Here is a 20,986-nt window from a genome sequence, read left to right on the forward strand (position 1 = left end):
TGTTTTTTTTTTTGGGGGGGGGGGGGGGGGGTACATTGATTCGCAATTGCAAGCATCAGTAGCTATGTGAACGCTGCAAAGGGAAGGCCCAATAAGTTCGAGAATCCCAATCTAATCAAGATCAAATTGTTGATAAAATTGATAATTCTGTGTACGCAAGGAGACTTGAGGTTTTTTTCAAAACTGGCGCATCCTCCATCTAAAATACTTGATAAATATCTTTGAAACTAGATAGTGAATAATCACTTTACGCTTCTGGAAAATCATTCTTCATTGTAGAGATTAGATATTACTGGAATAGCTGCTGATTTCCATGAAATTGTGAATCGACTCTGGAGAATTTCTTCTTTCTTGTACGAAACATCCTTAATTATGTAGTCTCAATTACTTAGTCACATTGCCTCAATTAGTCTAGAATATTTAGTCATTTAGTCTTCATAGCTTTAATTAGTCTCGATTATTTAGTCACACATTATTCATAATTTCAATTAGTCTCGAATGTTTAGTCACAAAGTGTTGGAAAATGGCTGAGTTAAGTGAACAAGATCCCTGTTCTTTTTCAAGACCAGATTTATGTATTGTCACACACGCTAATTTGATTGTAGAAGTGGATTTTGAGAGGAAAGTCTTGACAGGAAAATGTGTTCTGTCATTGAAACGAGTTGTCAATGGATGCGACACTGTGGTAATTAATCTTTTTTTAGTTTTGGCTCAACCCTCTGTTCAGTTTTTGACTTATTACAAACATCACAAACTCTGACTCTTCAGCTATTGTGATTTCTAAATTGAATTTTTCAATCATTTCTCAAATATTCACAGTTTAAAGTATTAGTTGTGTTTCATCGCTTTAGGAATGTCTGTGGTTATATATATATAATGTTTGATATTGCGCCTCAGAAACCATTGTGTTTGGGCAGGTCTCAATTTTGTTCTAGGCTATTGGAAATTCTCTGATAATAACATATAACTTGAAATGTTTAGATTGCTATGAATAGTATATGTTAATATTATATCCAGCCTTTGGCCTATGTTGAAACTTGTCATTTCTTGAAGAGGGAGGGGTGTTAGGGAAGGCAGGCACTTTAACTCTAAGTTCTTGGTGCTATGAGCCCACTTGAAAATTTTGTGGCCAGGGGCCTGAGTGTTATACTATCACTATCCATTAACTGTTGACGAGTTGACTGAACACCCTATCACTAGCCATAAATGACAACATTTCTAAATTTTGGTAGTTGACTGACACACTCTTCAAGGCTTTATGCCTGACAGATCATTGTCAAAAACATTCATTACTTGTACATATCTCGCAAATACAACCAAATCATTACTCCTGGTCCTTATCTTATTTTGTACCTAAATATATTGTTTTTCAGTTGTTGGATACAAGAGATTTGAATATAATCAGTATCAATGATGTAGAAACAGATCAGTCACTGACGTTTTCTGTCTCAGAGAAAGTGGATCCGTTTGGTAGCCGTCTGATTGTTCAACTACCCCGCGATACAAAGAGTTCAGAGTAAGAAACTTCATTTTTTTTTTTGTGTAGGGCTGTTATATATTTTTGTTGTTGTTAATATTTCAAAGTAAAATAAGGAACGTGGTTTATATTTCAATATAGTTAGTATCGCATGGCATATGAGCTCATTAATGAACTCCCCTTGTATTTTTTTTAATAGACTGTTCCAAACATCACAACAATGTAATATAACAACTGAAAATGCATGTGTGGAAGAGTTCAATATATATCAGGGGGTTATTTTGTTGTGCAATAACGAAATATTTTAACTGTTTCAATAGGATGTCACTAGAATCACACAGCGTGAAATTCTGAGTAACATGTTTCAGGTTCTGTTTTTAATGTTTCTAATTTAAGTGGTATAATGCTTATAATTTACGATATTATCTTAATTTTTATTTTTTTAAAAAAATAGGTCAAAGATCAGCATAAACTATGAAACATCCCCTGCATCCACAGCGCTACAATGGTTATCAGCCAATCAAACTGCTGGAAAACGTCATCCATATCTCTTCAGTCAGTGTGAGGTAGGAACAAGCATACTCATAGTCAATTAAACTACGCCCTACGCCCTTTATCAATAAATAGACGAGACAGTGGTACACTCTATCCAACTATAATTTTGTATGAAGATCGATTTTTGTTTACATTGTGAAATGATTTTAGTTTTTATTTAATATTAAATCAGAGAAATCTTTATTTTTAAGTACTTCATTTGTTTTGGTTTTTTTTCTTGAGTTTTTGTCGAAGCATCAAGTTTTCACTCTGCCTTTATTATATAAATACTTTACAATATTCCAAGTCAATTTAGGCCTACTTAACATGACAGGGGCAATAAGTTAATGTCATGTTCACCTCTCTATATAATGATATAGAAGGCTATATATGTATTAGGTTGATAAGGTATCAGTAGCTTGGGAATTTTAACTAGTTAGATTATGACGTTACTTTAACCTATTTAAGCTCACTCTCTTCTTATCTACCTTATTGTCAGAATTTATATTTGAATGGACAAATTTTAAAGTTGAGTTGTCCCATCAAGCTGCCAAAAAAATCCCCTTTGAAAAACCATCCAACTTTTAGCAATGAGCACAGATATTGGACACCACATTTTTAACATAATGCTTATCTACCCTTATTGTCAAAATTTAAAGTTGAGTTGACAAACGCCCCCGTCCCCCCCCAACCCCCTCTCAGCTTCAAGATACCTGTTAAACATTCCAACCACCCCCCATGGGGAGATATGGGCATTACTTTACGTCTTTAACAAAGCATATATATCTAACTTATTTTGTGCTATTAAGCCATTTCATATTACTTTTGTATTGGGTGTTATAGATGATACTCTATAGAAGCACTTGCCCAGGTCACATTTACAGAACTAGTTGCCAATGCAATGATCTGGATTGGCTTTTCAATTTTTTGTGTTTTTTTTTTCAGGCTATCCACGCTCGAAGTCTTTATCCTTGTCAAGATACACCTTCCGTCAAGTTTCCCTATAGTGCTTCAGTAAGTTTTTTTTTTAACTTTTATAGCTCCTGTAGTCTAAAGGGCTGGCAAATAACAACATTTTATCCTTGCAAATGGCCAAGTGGATTTTCTCTCGTTAGTGATAACAATTTTTGTAAATATTTTGATATTGATGTTTTGAAAATAAGCCATTTTCAGAAAATGCTTCTGATTCATTTTTAAACATGATATTTTTGTGTCTTAGGTAACTTGTAAAAAAGAGATCACAGTATTAATGAGTGCCATACGAACTGGGTCTGAAACAAGTCTAACTGACCCTACTAAAACTGTGTATCATTTCAATCAAGCTATACCAATACCAAGTTATTTGTTGGCTATTGTTGCTGGGGATCTTGAAAGCAGGTAATTTAATTTTGAAAAAAAACACAAGATTAGGGACAGAAAGATCTGAAAACCTGGACCTCTAGTTAAGGAAGTGTGCAATGATGGGAATCCAGTTCATCACTGACATGGGGAAACTGAGTTGAAAAATCTTTCATTATAACCTATGCCAGGATCAAACCTCTTAGTTATTGAACAAGTAGTGTGCAATGAAGGCAATGTTTTGTAAGACAGGGCTGTCAATATATGTACATGTTTTGTATTTTATTGTAGACGAATTGGACCGAGATCACATGTTTGGTCCGAGAGAGAACTGGTTGATAAAGCTGCCTTTGAATTTTCAGAGGTAAGCTTGAATTTTGTTAATAAAGATAAATCAATTTTGCTTTCAATAGTGAGAAGTTCCAAGATATAAATTCCTAAATTCAGACATTGATCACGAGCAAGCTGCTAGCTTTTTTGACATTATAGTATGTATGATCTTGGACCCTTTTTAAAAATATGTATCTGAATTTATAACACTTTTAGATTGGAAAATTGTCAATTGTCAATGCCCTAAAGTTTATTTATGCATATGACTTTTTGTGTTTTTCAATTTTAAAGATTTCTAATGTTTTATGCAGACTCTTTCTGATTTTCAGTTTTAGAGATTCCCAAAGTATATTTCAGACTTTTTGTGTTTTTCAATTCTAAAGATTTCTGATTTTTATTGCAGACAGAACAACAGTTACAAACCGGTGAAGACTTACTGACGCCATACGTCTGGGGACAGTATGATTTACTGGTCTTACCCCCCACGTTTCCCTATGGTGGGATGGAAAACCCATGTCTGACTTTCGTAACCCCAACACTTTTGGTATGTTATGAAATAATAAATTGGTCTTTTGCAGAGATTACATTGTAATGCAGATATTTGTTAATTCAGCAATTTGGTTGGATGGTATGCTTGCAAGACTGTCAACATTTTGGCTTAGTATTTGCAGATTTTCTGTAGAGCCCTCTGGTTGGCTGTATTTGCTGCATTTACCAACCTTTGTGATACAATTAAAGTGGCTAGAGTTCACAATAGCTTGATATTGTGAAGTTGCAGAGATAAGTGCCTTCTGCCTTCTGTCTGGTGCACTGAGTCAGATAGCATCTTAATATCGGATTTTCCTAATATTCTCTTTGAATTTCAGGCTGGAGATAAATCACTAGCTGATGTAGTAGCTCATGAAATAACACACAGCTGGGCTGGTAATTTGGTGACCAATAAAACATTCGAGGATTTCTGGTAGGCCATGTTTATTTTTTTATGATTTACATTTTAATAATGCAAAAATCTTCATTTTGAAAGTTAGTATTCAAAATGGCTGTCTTAATTCCAAATTTCAAAAATCTTTATTTTTAAATGAATTACAACCAATACAAAATATTTTTTGTTTTCAAGGTTAAATGAAGGTCATACAGTATTTATTGAACGTAAAATCACCTCCAGGCTTCATGGCGGAGAACCTTTCAGACAATTCCAACTGGCAGCTGGATGGCAAGAATTGAGAAATACAGTATGTACCAACTTTTCATTCTTCATGTGGTTCTATCTTTCCATTGGCTCCATTTCATTTGGTTTTCGCGCAATTAAGTTAGTGCTCAAACTTGATATCCATTTCAGCTTACAATATTAATGATATGCGCATAATAATTTACTAGCCGAATACATTAACCATTTTTAACACAGAATTTGGTTTTGGTACCATTTCCAATGTATATACATTGCATTATGGATTTAGCTAAAGAGTAAAAAATATCGTATACATTAGCAATTTAAAAGAAATCTAATACAAAATATTTAATAAACAATTTTCTACCCCCAAAAAATCTTCCCTAGGTCCCCTTGATTCATATGAATATTAATGTATCTGACAGTATATTGTTTTGTATTTTAGGTGGAAAATGTATTACATAATGGTCCCTACACTCGACTTATCCCTGATTTAAAGGGCGTAGACCCAGATGATGCTTTCTCTAATGTGCCCTATGAGAAAGGATGTGCTTTGTTATATTATCTAGAAACTTTGTTAGGGGGACCAGGTGGGTAGATTTTATACCCTTATATTAAAAATTTATGCCAAATGTTTTGGATATAACTCCATCATCAGGACAGCTGGTTCGCATAAACTATTCGAGACAATTTTGACTTCAAATCGGCCCTTATTCAGAGTTTTTTTTACCTAAGGCCCCATGTGTTTGGGGTGTGCATGTTACAACATGTTTGGAATGCTGAAAATCCAAAATTAAAAGAAAGATGGCAAAATTTCCCTCATTGCACACACTTATGTTATTTATTTCAGCCGTTTTTGAACCATTCCTGAAGGCCTATATCACTATGTTTGCTAAACAGTCCATAGATCACACCCAATGGAAAGATTTCCTGTATTCTTTCTTTCATGACAAGGTAACTTATTGTGTTTCATTCATTTTCTGTGGGTAACTTGAATCTTTCTTATTCATTTTCAGACATTTGGTTTCTTTTATTTTCTGTGTGTTTTTTTTAAATTGTTCTAGATTTTTTGGGGTTTTGTTGCTAATTTTGATAAATTTTTATTTTTTAGATTAGTATATTGGACCAAGTAGATTGGCAGACGTGGTTTTTCGGTCAGGGTATGCCACCATTTACACCCAGGTGAGTGAATTATCCTCAACAGAATCTTTTGACAATGATAACAACTTGGGTTCTAGAGGATCTTGTTCACCAGCTGGTCTTTGACTCAACCTCTTGGCATTAATCTTACAAGGATAAAAACAGGTTGTTAAGGACCCTGTCTACCAGCTGGTCTTGGCAATGATTTTACAAGGATAACAACTTGGGTTCTAGAGGATCCTTTCTACCAGCTGGTCCTTGACCAAACCTCTTGGTAATGATTTTACAAGGATAACAACTTCGGTTCTAGAGGAACCTTTCTACCAGCTGGTCCTTGACCAAACCTCTTGGTAATGATTTTACAAGGATAACAACTTGGGTTCTAGAGGAACCTTTCTACAAGCTGGTCCTTGACCAAACCTCTTGGTAATGATTTTACAAGAATAACAACTTGGGTTCTAGAGGATCCTTTCTACCAGCTGGTCCTTGACCAAACCTCTTGGTAATGATTTTACAAGAATAACAACTTGGGTTCTAGAGGATCCTTTCTACCAGCTGGTCCTTGACCAACCTCTTGGTAATAATTTTATAAGGATAATCTGGAGAAAGAAGAGATATGTCAAACCCCATTTCGTTTCAATTCATTTCTATTTTCCAGATTTGATGAAAGTTTGAAAAATGTCTGTACAACTTTATGTGACAGATGGAATTCAGCTACAGAATATTCCACGTTCTCTCCTACTGATTTGAATGACATGTTACCTGCTCAGAAAAAAGAATTCCTCGCTGAATTACTGGAAAAGGTATGAATCTTCTTTTCATTGACTGTGAGATTTGACTCCACCTCCAAAAAACACAAAAACCTCTGAGAAATTCCTTTAACAGGAAATAGTCGTCTACACGAATGATTATAAGTGATTTTTTGTTGAATTGTAAGGAACCATATGTCTGATTTTAATTCTGAAAAAGGCTACAGGTAGTTGAGATTGAGCTCTATCACCTGGTAATGCAAAGACAACTTCATCCTTTTTAGTAGACGATTATGTGAATATTTTTATTGTGTGTAGGATCCACAACCAATAGAAAGACTAGAGGCTATGAATAGAGTTTATGATCTGAATAGTGTCATCAACTCGGAAATCAGATTCAAGTAAGTATTTTTTAAGGGGCATGGGGGAGGGAAGGGGAGAGGGAAGGGGAGAGGGAAGGTGAGAGGGAAGGTGGGCAATGGAGGCAATTAAGATTAAAACCAGTTACAAATGTTCACATAAAATCGATTTTGTGGTACATTGTCTTAGCTTAGAAGAGAAAGTCATACCCCACAAAATTGAATTAATCTTTTCATGGAATTTGATATGGGTATTTTGGTAGAGTGATTAAGTCATAGTGATTTTTCTGATAGAATTAACTATAATGATTAACTGTTTATTATAGATGGATAATGTTAGGTATCAAAGCTCATTGGGAGGATGTCTTAACCCGAGCTTTCACCTTTATCAATGAACAGGGCAGAATGAAGTTTGTTAGACCAATATACAGGTAGGCTTTCATTCATTTATTCATTTGATCATTCATTCATTCATTTTATGCCAATATCATCTTCTTTTCAACATATCTGAAACTAAAACACTTTTCTACCTTTTTTCACTTTAGTAGGTAAACCTTGTATTCATATTCATAATGCCAATCAGTATGCTTCTACATGTGATTTGTTTTGTAAAGATGAACACATGCACAATCTTTGTGAATATTGTATGTGTAAGGGCAACCCCTCACATATGAATAGGGTTGTTTTGATCGGTTAATGTTCACCTCCTCTTACAAAGCTATGTGGATAAAGTCAACCCTTCAGTTATTTATTGATAAGGGAGCCTGGTTAATATATACAGAGTAATTTTGTGACAACATCTATCTATTTCAGAGCCCTGAATGACTGGGAAGAAGCCAGACAAAGAACCATTGATAACTTTCAGCAGAATCGAGGTGAAATGCACAACTTGACAGAGACTCAACTGTGTAGAGATTTGGGACTGGCTGAATAAATTATTATATTTTACATTAAAAACATAGCAATAGAATTATATTTTCAAATAGAACTCAGAGCTAATAGAATACCCTACAATGCAATATAGTTCTTTAAGGGGGAATGTAAGGGGTTTTCTAAATGTTTTATATGTATTCTTGCAATTCCACTTAAACTTTGTGTGTTATGACGTCACTATCGCAAAGGTCCTTAAATATCAATAGCAACTTTTGCGATAGTGACATCTTAAAATGCTTAATTTTAGTGGAACTGCAAAAGCCACAGACGTCTGACTGAAAATTGGAATGGTACAAATCACTGCTATCAGTGTCCCTGATATACATAAAATATTTAGAAGACAATCCCTTAAGATTTTTGATTCTCTACAAAGATTTAGATCTAGCCAGATAATGTTACATTTTTGTTAGAATTTGGATATAGATTTACTTTGTGACTATTTTGACATGTCTTAGATTCAATAACCTCTTATATTTTTAACATATTTATTTGGCTTATCTATTATTATTGCCTTTATCATTTTTGTGTAGGTTTTTTTTTTTTAATAGTCTGAAAATTTTGTTTTGATCTATACAGCTTCTTGTTTAAACCACTGATTACATGATAAAGTTTATTTAATGTCAAATGTTATTTTGTTGTTTTGTAAATGAAATATAATGATTTTCAATAAAATCACAAATCACAAATGGCTTATATACATGTAGGACAATGTAGGCAAACAATTGTCTAAAATCTTTAGTCAAGGAAGGGGCCATTTTGGAAGGGTTTGAATTCATTTCTGACTTGATGACATTTTTGAATCATTGCTATAAATATCTTTTCGAATTGACTATTGAAAAAAAAGTGAAAATTATCGTTACGAAAAGTCTCGTTACGAAGTGACGGGCACCTGTTAATGACGTCACGCATGACGACAGGTAATTTGTTTACAATATGGTGGATGATACGCTTCCGGTTTGAGGAAACTAAACTTTTTGTAGGTTTTATTTTGCAAAGGAATCTTGATGATTGATATAATTATAATAAAATAAGTCGGCAAGATGCCTATGAAGAAGAAAGGAAAAGGGAAGAAAAAGGGCAAGAAAGGGACGAAGGAATCGGCTGCTTCTCAGAAAGTCAACCGTGATCCTCTCAAACCAGAGGCAGTTGCTCAGCCCATTTTACCCCGAGAAAAGGTTTGTTAACTTAACTGCTAATTAAGAATATATAATGATAAAGTGCAATATTCAGGCTGCTGAGTTAGGAATTGTTTATCTGAATAGAATAAGGCCCATCTCAATGAACAGGTGTATTTTATTTATGTCTGATTGAATTTTTGCTAGTTTTCGTTCAATTGTTTCTTCAATGTTCAAGACGGATGACGGTCATCAGCGATGGGTCTTGTATAACTACCTCTTTTCGTTTATAGTCAATTCACAGTGGTCAGATGTATCAATGCATCTAAAAACTAATTGTGTTTAGGCCTATAGGAATACTGACTTGCTAAATTGTGTATCCCCAAGTCCATTTGAATTATTTTCCCTTTGTCAAGGGTGATCATATGTTCAAGGCATCTTAAAACAGACTGTGTATGGAATACTGAATTGCTACGTTTTTTTTCACCCTTTTTCAGCTTGTTAATCTGTTAACGTCCAATCCAGTAGATGAAAAAGAAGTGCATGGTTTTAAAGTATCAACTAGAGTATTAAATGAATTAACACCACAAGAAATACGAGATTTAAGAGTTGTGTTTGATTTGTTTGATATTAATAATGATGGGTAGGATATGATTCTTCTTAATTTGAGTATTTGTTATAGGGGGGTAATATTCCAATTTACTTGAAATATCTAATAAACATTGAAAAAAACATAGTCAAATACTAACATAAATCGGCAAAGGCTTGCGTATGAGATTCAGGCTGTGTACGTTAAAGATCCCTGAGGGTTGGAAATTAAAAATTGGGACTAAAGTTGGACTTAAAACTTCATTCATTCATGAATATATTTCGATCTGTATAGTCTTTAATTTAGCTGACACACCTAATTGCGTCCAGAGTGAAGTCATACCAAAAACTAATTACATGTAATTTAAATCTGTGGCTATTTTCAGGTTGATAGGGGCAGCTGAGTTGAGGAGAAGTTTAAAAGCTTTAGGATTTAAGGTCTCCAAAGCAGATGCTCACAAATTAATAGCAGATTCCAGTAATAAAGGATCCAGGTAACATATTCAGGATTTTACTTGTTTATAAAGATAACAACTTAGGTTCACGAGGATCCTGTCTACCAGCTGATCCTTGGACAGACCTCTTGGTAATGATTTTAAAATGATTAGAACTTAGGTTCTCTAGGATCTTGTCTACCAGCTGATTTGTCCTTGACACAATTTCATGGAATTTATTTTATTAGGAATCAACTTGCAATGACTTTCAGACCAAGATAAGGCGTCACGCCAACGTAGCCATAACAAACATAAACTAATCTAACTCAATTGAATTTGATTAAATTCTACTTTCAGTTTGATAAACTTTACAGAGTTTTTAGAGACAGTAATAGATAGACAGGGTGATACACGTGATGTTTATGATGAGATTATTAAAGGTTTTCAAATGTTTGATTTAGGTACATCACCTTTTTGTGTAAGCTTAAAATTAGTCCCATGTGAAAGATGTACAATTTATGCATCTGTTGAAATTTTCTTGAGGGAAAAGTCTCATTATGAAATGGATGAGATAAAGCAAATATTTATACAGGTGTATCCCTTAAATGGACATATATATCCTTATTGGCTATATAATAATCAACTGTTCTTTTTCTTGTCAGGGAGTTATACATGCTGTATGCAATGAGGGAAACTTGAACACTCCTCTGACTAAAAACCCTGATATTTACAATTATTTTCCTTGCAGAGAAAACTGGGTCCATATCCTTGGACAATCTGATAAAAATCTGTCAAGAAACAGGATTAAAATTTACTAAGAAAGATTTAGAAGAGATGATAGTAGAAGCAGACGTGAATGGAGATGGACTCATTGATCAAAACGAATTCATTAGAATTATGTTACAAACTAATTTATTCTAATGGATCTCATCTCATCTCATGCTGCTGACATGTCACACATGTTATGGATATCAAGTCAGCATCAGGAGGGCAAGTTTTGGAGTCTGAAAAATTGCAGGAATACCACAAATCTCAATATAAGGGCGTCTTTGTTCCTGGTCAGATTTCAGAAAAATTTGGTGTTTCAACCTGGTTTGAAGGTATATATAAGACAATATGCATGGATTTTTTTATTTGTTATTTTAAAATGTACATACATCTATTTACAATGAATACAAATTAATGGAGTTTTACATCCTACTCTTCGGCCGAATTTGAGTCAATTAAAATGGGCGAAAAGATACAGACTGCAAGAGGGAAATTTTACCACAGTAGCACCTTTATTGATAGAGAAATCTCTTGTTATATCCCTCTTTTTTTCTAAAACTGAAACAAGGTACCACTCAGTGATGAGGTGACTGTACACTGTTGGCTATCTGTTCTGTTGAAATGCCATTGATTAATGGATAAACCGTTTTCCAATTAGAGTTCATCAATCTATCAAGATGGTTGATGGAGTTTACTGATATCTTCATATTGTACATTGGTTATAGGTCTTCCTTTTAATACACCCTGAAATAAAAACAGTTCAACATAAAACACTTTGAACAAGCTGCAAGGTTCCCCAACACAACAATTAAGAATAGAACTCCTATCAACTTTTGCTCAGGAAACAGTTGCCTTATTCATTAAATAATTAAATCAAGTGATCATATTTGTTAATATTTTTTTAGTATGGAATCAAATGAAATTCAAATTTATTTTAAGATAGGTTTTTGAGAAGAAGAGGCCCAAGCATGAACAGCTAAGTTCAGAGAGCACTCGGGTTAAAATGAGGGGGCTTAATATATACTAACACTGTCTAATTTGATAGTACAAGAAAATTTCTTTTCATTCAGTTCTTCTAAACTAGCTGTTTGACCACGATAGGCTCCATTACAAATCATTACTGTTTTACCTACAATAGAAGATCAGAAAAATTACAATACCTAATTAGTAAGGTTCAGCTCATTAATTTTATTGAATGTGAGTTCGACTATAGATTAAGTCCTGTGGAAGGTTTAGTAAGATAGGATATCCACTCCCTTCCTGACAACCTGATGACATTATGTGACTTGGTTTGTCAACATGACATTACTTTCAAAAAGTCCACACAGCTTGAGTCTATCTCTAAAGAGGGTATGAATTATTTGAGGTGTGCTTTATCTAAAAGTCGAAGGATTTGGAGCTTGGGTATATTAATAGGGAAAATACAGTCGTGTACAAATCAATATTTTGTAAGAGGGGAGTCGACTCACAGGCACCTGTTTCTATCAATAGTCGACTCTATGAGTATATATACCGTATACTATGATAGAGTTGACTATAAATAGAAACAGGTGCCTGTGAGTCAAAGAATTTTCAAGCCACTTACCTAAAGATGGTATAACTGTTTCAACATGTGTTTGATCTATCTTTAACGTATCTCCACTATCCAGCATTTTAACATAGCCTGTATACAGATCTTTTACTTCCTAAAAAAATAAAATCAACAAGCTTAAAGTCGTACTTGGCTGATCTTTATCAATTTATGAAGTAGGAGTTATAAATTTGGTTAGCCATTAGTCACACAATCCCATCTTCAAATATCAAGAAATATTTGGACATGTAAAAGTTTTGCTTCAACTTTTTAATTCAACAAACAATTCCTACCTTTATATATCCTTTTTTCTTGTAATATTTTTCTCCCAGTTTTTTAAAAATAATTTTCACTACTATATCTTTATGTAACCAATAATCTTTCCTGTTTTTCTTCTCTTTTGTTTTTTCTTCAAACTAAAAATATTATGCAAGGAATTTTAAGAAGTGCAGGCAGAATTCAAAAGGGCGGGGAAGAAAATAAATTTTGAATGTGACATATCTACTTTCATACTGTTCTATTTGAGGCAAAATTGAGACTGACAGAACCTGTTCAGACCTCTCCAATCAAGTGCCACCCTTTTAGTTTTCACACTGTGTTTAGACCAGTGACTTTGTGACTAATTTTGGCAACAATTACCTTCCATAGTAGGACATAATCGTTCAAGTTTCCTCTACATACCTCCATAATTTCCTCAAGAGCTGATTTTCTCTTCTGTCCAGTTTTAGGAGTATGGACTAATTCTGGTTTTTCTTTACTTTCTGATACCTTCTTTAACACATTCTCTGTTAGTTTGGACCTGAAATTGTAATGCTTAGATTTTTTTTTGTTTTTTTATTAAGACAAAGAAAACTAAAACAATTTAAAAATGTGAAAATGGGCATCTAAATTCATTTGATTCTATCACGCTACAGCCTCACCCTAACGAGTTTTCAACATAATTAACCTAATTAAGAAAGAAAGATGTATAACAATGAGCTTCACTTACGTAGAAGGTTGGTCAGATTTCTTTAAAGCTGTTGGCATAGCAAACACCACTGAAAGAAACAAAATACTTATTGGTATATAATAATAATGTGAACCCCTTTTTACCCTCGAGTATATCTTGAGAAAATCTATACCTATAAATCATACGTACCACGGCAAAATTTTTTTTTTCTCACTTCCTTTAATGCATATTCCCGGTTGACAAGCCATTTCAAGGGTTAACAACTGCATATAAAGTATAAAAAATCCCTCAAAATACCTTTTTCTTCGGTATCTTCTCTCTTTAAATCAGTGAATTCTGTTTCATGTCTGCATTTTTCTGAAGCTGCAGCCTTCTCTATTTGTTTTTGGATAAACTTGGAAGTTCGTTCTTCATCATCCATGTCCATTTTTTCTTTCTGTTTGATGGACTCTTGTCGTTTAATAGTTTCTGGGTCTCGGTCAATGTATGTTATAAACCATCCTTTCTCCGTCAAATCTACCACACATTTACCTATAAGATAAAGGGACATCAGTAGGGATGCAGGTCAGATTGCATAGCATGAAACTCTCATGTTTCAGGTTCTGTTTTAATTTTTCAATATATAATTCAAAGGGATACAGTATGTTGCCAAAATAAATGAATATTCATATTTAATCTATATCCTAGTCTAAATGCAGATTAACCTCTTTTGACAAGGATAACAATTTAGGCTCTTGACCAAACTTCTTGGCATTGTTCTTTCTCGGATTATCTGTCCCCATATACAGCTAGGTTGACTGGAATAATGAGAAAAGGACCAGACTTTCACAGCCTGACCGGATTAGAACACATAACTGCCATTTGTTTGACTTCAAGATTTCAACACTCTAACTGATTATGTTACAGTCGAGTTTCAGTTTCAGCTAAGAAATACCTCTTACAAAATACCAAAATTCTTACCTTCCCTACCCAACCATTTGACAAAATCAGTAAGAGTCTCCCACTGGGTAGAGTTCATATGAACATGATTTCTAGTAGCGATATATTCCTGATACACAATATTAGCATGGATTCTCTTAGTACCACATCTTCTACGTAAAACTTCTAAAAAATCTTCGGCAAATTCACTGAAGAAAAAAATGTGAAATAACAGAAAGAGAACGAGAATCCTTTTGCAGAGTAATTAGTCAACTCGGCATTTCTTTCCGTTTTGTGATTATTAGGTATTTGGGCTTGACATCCTTTTCAGAGAGTCCACATACCTAAAAATCTTTATTGAGGTATTGTCAGCTTCTGAGTGGAAACCAAAAAACTTAATTGGAAAGGAGCCTAGCAGGATATGACTGAAATAGTTTGGGGTTCAAAATTTAAGGACTTATAAGCAAGGGAGATAACTTACTTGGAAAATGAGTCGATATATTCATCAGGATTTTCAGCGAATAATAACAATTGTCTCTGATGGGACTCGGACGTCATGTGACATTTAAAACCATTCTGAAATTCATAAAAAATAAATCACATAACCAATAATGGTTAATGCACATATAAATCAACCTTATGTCACCATTTGTTGTCTGGCATTTCTCTTTTATCTTCATGTAAATATCAGGCATTATTAGGCAGAAAAATAAGGTTGATATAATAAGCAATGTGGTGCAGTATACAATGAGGGAAATTTTGTTAAGACATTGACATTAGTGACTCTAAAGTCTACTTGCCTCATCTCTACATTGTTTTTGACACATCTCACAGTACCATCTTAGTTTCTGTAAACCCTTAGCCTTGATCCGATTAGCAATGGCTTTCGGCGTTAAAAATCCTCCTTTTTCCTTCCCCATTATTAACGTTTCTTAATTTTCGACTTTGGTTAACTATCAACTCTCTGAAATAACAAATACATTGATTAATAACAAATCGTAAGTCCACATAACTACCTTTGATAGTTCATGATAGTTGATTAGTGGGCAAGATAATGTTTGTTTTGATCTTAAATCTTATTCGGTTGTAAAGAGCCACCCTTTCATTTCACTTGAAAGTATCGTTTTTCATGCTAATGTTACTTTAAAAAACTATATAGTTGGATGGGGAACTAACACAAGCTACAACTATGTCTACCTGCATTCACGTTAACTCATGATCAATACAAGATTTACATTTCTTCGAATTTTTCTTCTTATAAACAAAACGTACTGAAGACTGTTCGTACTAATTCAAGGGACGTTACTCTGTTGACAAATCCTCGAACGGGAAGAGCGCGAAAGAAAGATGGCGACTGCGAATGTTGACAAGAGGGAACTTATAGATCAGTTTTGTGCCGTGACAGGTTAAGACCGTATTAACACATATTATTGCCCCTTACATTTTGTAGTTTTGGACATGATGTCTCGGAAATTCACAAATTTTGCTTAATAATTCATTAACATAGGTCATTTTGGGCTTGTCGGTTCCTTTTAGATTCTTTGTTTACATTTTTCATTACCCCCTCCCCTCCAAATTGGAGTCCAATCAATGCCTGTATAAATGGCTTCATCCAAATGAGTCTACACCTTGGTGTTCAAGCAATTAGTTGTGCCAGTATAAAGCCTGAGCTTCTAATAAATCTAAATTATATTTTGTAATTTGATTAGCCCAATAATAGATTTAAATGACTTAGTTCACATAGATCTAAGGCTTAAGCCTCAATATGTTACCTGTATCACTTTTCACAATTAGAATTAAACTGTAAAACCAGGTTCTCTTCTCTTTAGTCTCTTCCAGTATGACATGAATCATTTCTTAGTATTTTAAATTGCTGTCACTTCCTGTATGTAATATGTTTTTAGACATAAAAAGATGGTTTTTAGGTATAAATGGACATTTAAACATGAAGGCAATGTGCCTATAGAAGTGTATTTTCTCAATTCAGGTGCTGATCGAGATGTGGGAGGTAGATTGTTGGAGGCCTGTAATAATAACCTGGAAATGGCCATAGGGATGCACATGGATGTTGGTGATGTCGGGCAGCAAGGAGATGGTCAGTGTGCTCCTTCAGCAGCTGATCTGGAACAATTTATTGATGATGTTGAGTAAGACAACCACCATTTTTACTATCTTTGCTGGACATTCCTGGTTTCCCCTGTCAGAAATGCAAGTCAGAATGGCTGATATGGAAAAGGCATCTGGTCTTTCAGATGTGTGCTACAGACTGTATGTGTTAATGGATGAGGACCCAAATGTCTGATTTACGTTTTGCAAGAAAAAGATATCATGATTTTATATAACTAATAATTTTATTTCCTAGTGATGTTCGAGCACCTATTCCACAGAAGAGAGAAGTTTTAGTTGAAGAGGGTCCAGTCCTTGGTAAGCCTCTATTCCTTAAAGAGATTATTAAAAGTTTTTTTTGTGTATGTGAGTCACTGATAGCATCAATATGCATCATAGGCTGGTGTTTATCTTTTAAACTTTTATTGTTTTATAATCTATGTATTAAGCTTAAATATTTCTGCTTGAATGTACCTACATTTTGCTGTTTATTTCAGCATACAGAGGTAGAAGAAGACCAGCAGCTTCCGTTTTTGATGGATTCAGAGATTTTCAAGCAGAAACTAGTAAGTAGGCTGACAAGACATAGTATGAAGGACCATTAAACAATTCTATTCCCAATAGGCCTGAGTTTGTCTTGATATATATTACAAGTCAATTTAGTAAGATTTTCTGACAATGTCCATTGGTTCTTTAACATGAAATATGTTTCAGCCATGACCCTTAAATTACAGGACAGCAAGAAGAAAATTTAAACAGTGCCTCGAGTAGTACTCAACCTAATAAAGCTGCCAAACAGAGAACACTAGAAGATTTATTCCGTCCTCCTATAGACATCACATTTAAAGGAACATTCCAAAAGGTAAGCAACCACAAACTTTGAAAGATTTCAACCTGGTTGCCCCCAGTCATTGATGCACATCAGATGGGACTACATGGAAAAAGCATCTAGTTTATATGAGACAAGGAATGAAGAAGTAAAGTGCTATAGGCTTCTCATGCTAAAGTCCTCTCAACGGTTTCAAAATGGAAATGAATATCTTAATGCCTTTGGCTTGCAGAATTTCCCTAATTGCACACAGTACATAATTTGGATGTATATCTCCCATTACAATTGTAACCTTGTTTTGTATTGTTCCAGGCACGAGAGGCAGGACAGAACAAGAAGAAATGGTTACTAGTGAATATACAGAATGTACAGGAATTTCAATGCCAGGTTTTAAATCGTGATGTTTGGAGTAACGAAGCTGTTCGAGGAATGATTAAACAACATTTTATCTTCTGGCAGGTCAGTTTTAAAGCCCTAAAGTCTATGTCTCGGTGAATGTTTAAATTCCAAGGGTCTTTGCAATAGCAACATCATATAACATTAATTTTAGTGCTATTGCAAGAACTGCAAACATCGGATTGAATATTGGAATGGTGTGAATCGATGTGAATCATTGTCCCTCATACTTATGAAAAGTTAAGAAAACCTACTTTATGGTTAATGGAGGAATGCAATCATTTGATTAGAAATATATTGTTGTTAATAAATTGAGACATGAAATCGTTAATATTTTCTTATCAAACTAATGGAAAGTGATAAAATAGCCATTAGCATTCATAGAGCCAAGGATGACAAGATAGGACAGCAATATCCATCAAGGTATGTGGTCGATAGCTCTAAGAATTTTTCCCAATATCAACTGACAGATTCACATTGATCTCGGTTTATTTTTTACTCCCAATTAAATATTATTTATAGGTGTACCATGACAGTGAAGAAGGAACGAAGTATATTCAGTTTTATAAAGTAGTTCAATGGCCTTATATAGCTATTATAGATCCCATTACTGGTAAGATATCTCTTCTTTTTGACTAACTTTGCTCATTCTTCTAGAGTTTTACCCAACAGTTCCAAAACTAGCTGTCCTGATGATGATGATATATCCGAAACATTTCTTAACATGATAATGAGTTTTATCAAATGTCTTCAAGCTGTAGAATATGTCATCTTTTCCCATTATTTTAGTAAATAGGTACACTTTTGATCAAGGACCGTCTGGTAGGTGGGATTGACTTCCTGAAAGTGCCTTATGTATGATTTTTAAGGAGAAATTTTGAATATATTTCAGGTGAAAACATGATGAATTGGAATACAATGGATGCCTTAAAATTCTGTGATAATGGTATGTAAACTGATTTATTTTAATTCATTTCTACAAACGTTGCTGTGATCATCGCACTTGTATAAAACTGAAGGTAGCTGTGCAAATTTGAAGCCTGCTCACTGTGAAGGGGTCTGTAGTTGATCCTGCTATGAGGCAATAATACTTTCAACCAATTTTTCTCAATTAGTTTTTGGCCAAACTCCCAGCAATTTGAACCAATCTTTCAATGTCAAGATTTCTCTGTATTTTTCAGTATCAGAATTTCTAGCAGTCCATTCATCATTAGAAAGTAACAGTGATTCCAGCCCACCGAGAAAACGATTAAAAAAGGTAGAATTTTCTTTTCTTATCATGAGACACCATTATTATTTCAAGTGATAGTAAACATTGATTAATTTTGGTATCGTTTGAAATATTTATATTATAGTGAAAGAGCATAGTTATTCACAATTTTGAAAATCTGGCTGTTTTGAAAAAATTTATAACCAAATATAAGTCATAAAGGAATACTACATCTGACATTAAAGTTGTCTGTGCTTATTTTTCTTGGTCAAGTTAATTATTGACTTCTGAGACAAACTGGTATTTTTCCCAATCATTAGAACACCTCTACTTTCGATTTATATAAGTATTAGCAGTGCAATAAGGGAATATATATATAAATAAATCAAAATAAGGGAACCGAACTTAAATAGAAAACTAAAAATTAATAAAAACTCATATATTGTTCAACACTGGGAAAAAGGCTTTAGTGCAAATCCTAGATTCATACATTGTTTGTCTTTTTTTCAGAATTCTTTAGTGGACGCAACAGAAGAGGCACAACTAGAGGCAGCAATAAAGGCATCAATGGTGCAAGAAAAAAAGAAAGTTGTTTTCGAAACCGATTCAGATTGTGATAGTGATGTCGAAACATTTTCCGATTCTGACGAGGAACCAATCAACACGAACAATTCAGGGTCAAAGGGCACAAAAACTTCCAAAAATGCTCAAAAAACTGATGTCCTTAAAAGCGAAAGTAACGGTGAAATCGCGAGTGGGTCACATGACCAGAGTGTCTCTAATAACAATGTGAATACGTCACAAACCAGTGAATCTACAGACTCTAGTTATTGTCTATCTGACAGTATCAATACTGAATTAACTTGGGAACGTTATCTTGGAAATACAGAAGGTAAGACTACATTATGCTTTCTTTTAGTGATGTTAGTAGTAAATCATTTAGAAATTGGCGAGACATTCACAAGTGATGTTAGTAGTAAAGAAACTGCATGAGTGATGTTATAAGTAATTTATTTAGAAATCTGCAAGACATTCACTAGTGATGTTTGTAGTAAATCATTTAGAAATTGGGAAGACAGTATGTTAGTGATGTTAGTAGTAAAGATACTGCATTATTTGTGATGTAATAAGTAATTTAGTTATTTTTGTAGTTAATCATTTAGAAATCGGCAATATTTCTCTAGTGATGTTTGTAGTAAATCATTTAGAAATCGGCAATATTTCTCTAGTGATGTTAGTAGTAAATCATTTAGAAATCGGCAATATTTCTCTAGTGATGTTAGTAGTAAATCATTTAGAAATCGGCAATATTTCTCTAGTGATGTTAGTAGTAAATCATTTAGAAATCGGCAATATTTCTCTAGTGATGTTAGTAGTAAATCATTTAGAAATCGGCAATATTTCTCTAGTGATGTTAGTAGTAAATCATTTAGAAATCGGCAATATTTCTCAAGTGATGTTAGTAGTAAATCATTTAGAAGTTGATAAAACATTGATTGTAGACTTACTAGAGATGTGTATGTTGTATATTTTTAGATGATTCGACCAATTTAATGGTGAGGTTTCCCGATGGTAAAAGAGAACAGTTATCAATACCATGCTCTTCAAAATTAATGGTAAGTCAACACACCTTGAATACATCATCTTCACTCTTAATTCCAGTCCACCCAGCTGTAAATGGGTATTGATAATCCAGCAAAGATCAATGCCAAGAGGTTTGGCCGAGGACCAGCTGGTAGAAAGGATCCTTGATTTTGAACCTAAGTTGTTATCCTTGTAAAATATGTTGTTTCTTTCTTTCATTCTCAGTTTCAGCTACATGTGTCCCTTTTCAGAATTAAACACTGGAATGAAACCTTTGAAATTTTAGACCTAGACATAACATTTTCACTTAAATCTGATTTTATTTTCAGGCACTAGTAAAATTTGCAGCATCAAAAGGATTTTCTCCAGAACGCTTTGAATTAGTGACAAACTTTCCTCGTAGACAACTGTCTTATTTAGATATGAAACAAACCATTCAGAAAGCAGGACTCCATCCTCAAGAGACAGTGTTTGTTCAAGCCAGATCTTAG

The 20,986-nt window shown here is 33.9% G+C and overlaps 4 protein-coding genes across 4 annotated transcripts; 3 read left to right on the forward strand and 1 right to left on the reverse strand.

Moving 5' to 3' along the window:
- Positions 1-510: 510 nt before the first annotated feature.
- LOTGIDRAFT_222151 (hypothetical protein) lies at positions 511-8,709 on the forward strand. The gene is made up of 17 exons (XM_009066668.1): positions 511-685; positions 1,374-1,516; positions 1,932-2,043; positions 2,957-3,025; positions 3,231-3,388; positions 3,641-3,713; positions 4,083-4,223; positions 4,546-4,640; positions 4,797-4,911; positions 5,293-5,437; positions 5,698-5,801; positions 5,959-6,029; positions 6,646-6,790; positions 7,055-7,137; positions 7,422-7,526; positions 7,909-8,189; positions 8,434-8,709. Exons 1-16 carry the CDS (start codon positions 524-526, stop codon positions 8,027-8,029), a joined length of 1,842 nt encoding a protein of 613 aa, XP_009064916.1. The 5' UTR covers positions 511-523; the 3' UTR covers positions 8,030-8,189; positions 8,434-8,709.
- A 262-nt stretch (positions 8,710-8,971) lies between these two features.
- LOTGIDRAFT_196719 (hypothetical protein) lies at positions 8,972-11,357 on the forward strand. The gene is made up of 5 exons (XM_009066669.1): positions 8,972-9,203; positions 9,641-9,786; positions 10,118-10,225; positions 10,523-10,626; positions 10,914-11,357. Exons 1-5 carry the CDS (start codon positions 9,069-9,071, stop codon positions 11,084-11,086), a joined length of 666 nt encoding a protein of 221 aa, XP_009064917.1. The 5' UTR covers positions 8,972-9,068; the 3' UTR covers positions 11,087-11,357.
- On the reverse strand, positions 11,283-15,649 carry LOTGIDRAFT_236286 (hypothetical protein). Its single transcript, XM_009066670.1, has 11 exons — positions 15,568-15,649; positions 15,171-15,334; positions 14,852-14,946; positions 14,413-14,579; positions 13,750-13,983; positions 13,492-13,540; positions 13,185-13,302; positions 12,797-12,919; positions 12,519-12,618; positions 11,962-12,062; positions 11,283-11,677 (listed from the first exon to the last, which is right to left on the reverse strand). Exons 2-11 carry the CDS (start codon positions 15,288-15,290, stop codon positions 11,606-11,608), a joined length of 1,179 nt encoding a protein of 392 aa, XP_009064918.1. The 5' UTR covers positions 15,291-15,334; positions 15,568-15,649; the 3' UTR covers positions 11,283-11,605.
- Positions 15,650-16,284: 635 nt separating this feature from the next.
- Positions 16,285-20,986, forward strand: LOTGIDRAFT_132375 (hypothetical protein; the record flags this gene model as incomplete). The annotated part of the gene is made up of 11 exons (XM_009066671.1): positions 16,285-16,517; positions 16,733-16,794; positions 16,974-17,042; positions 17,211-17,338; positions 17,618-17,764; positions 18,224-18,314; positions 18,594-18,647; positions 18,883-18,959; positions 19,422-19,782; positions 20,448-20,527; positions 20,825-20,986. 11 exons carry the CDS (start codon positions 16,285-16,287, stop codon positions 20,984-20,986), a joined length of 1,464 nt encoding a protein of 487 aa, XP_009064919.1.

The sequence above is a fragment of the Lottia gigantea genome, assembly GCF_000327385.1.
Source record: "Lottia gigantea unplaced genomic scaffold LOTGIsca_79, whole genome shotgun sequence".
NCBI lineage: Eukaryota > Metazoa > Mollusca > Gastropoda > Lottiidae > Lottia > Lottia gigantea.

Bases quoted from the DNA above. Each gene is read 5' to 3' on its own strand.
- LOTGIDRAFT_222151 (XM_009066668.1), top strand. From the start codon at position 524: ATGGCTGAGTTAAGTGAACAAGATCCCTGTTCTTTTTCAAGACCAGAT. The intron at 686-1,373 runs GTAATTAATCTT...ATTGTTTTTCAG, and splicing joins TCAATGGATGCGACACTGTG to TTGTTGGATACAAGAGATTT. The intron at 4,641-4,796 runs GTAGGCCATGTT...TTTGTTTTCAAG, and splicing joins AAAACATTCGAGGATTTCTG to GTTAAATGAAGGTCATACAG.
- LOTGIDRAFT_196719 (XM_009066669.1), top strand. From the start codon at position 9,069: ATGCCTATGAAGAAGAAAGGAAAAGGGAAGAAAAAGGGCAAGAAAGGG. The intron at 9,204-9,640 runs GTTTGTTAACTT...ACCCTTTTTCAG, and splicing joins CCATTTTACCCCGAGAAAAG to CTTGTTAATCTGTTAACGTC. The intron at 10,627-10,913 runs GTACATCACCTT...TTTTCCTTGCAG, and splicing joins TTTTCAAATGTTTGATTTAG to AGAAAACTGGGTCCATATCC.
- LOTGIDRAFT_236286 (XM_009066670.1), bottom strand. From the start codon at position 15,290: ATGGGGAAGGAAAAAGGAGGATTTTTAACGCCGAAAGCCATTGCTAAT. The intron at 14,947-15,170 runs GCAAGTAGACTT...TATGAATTTCAG, and splicing joins AAAAACAATGTAGAGATGAG to AATGGTTTTAAATGTCACAT. The intron at 12,063-12,518 runs GTAAGTGGCTTG...CTTCTATTGTAG, and splicing joins AACAGTTATACCATCTTTAG to GTAAAACAGTAATGATTTGT.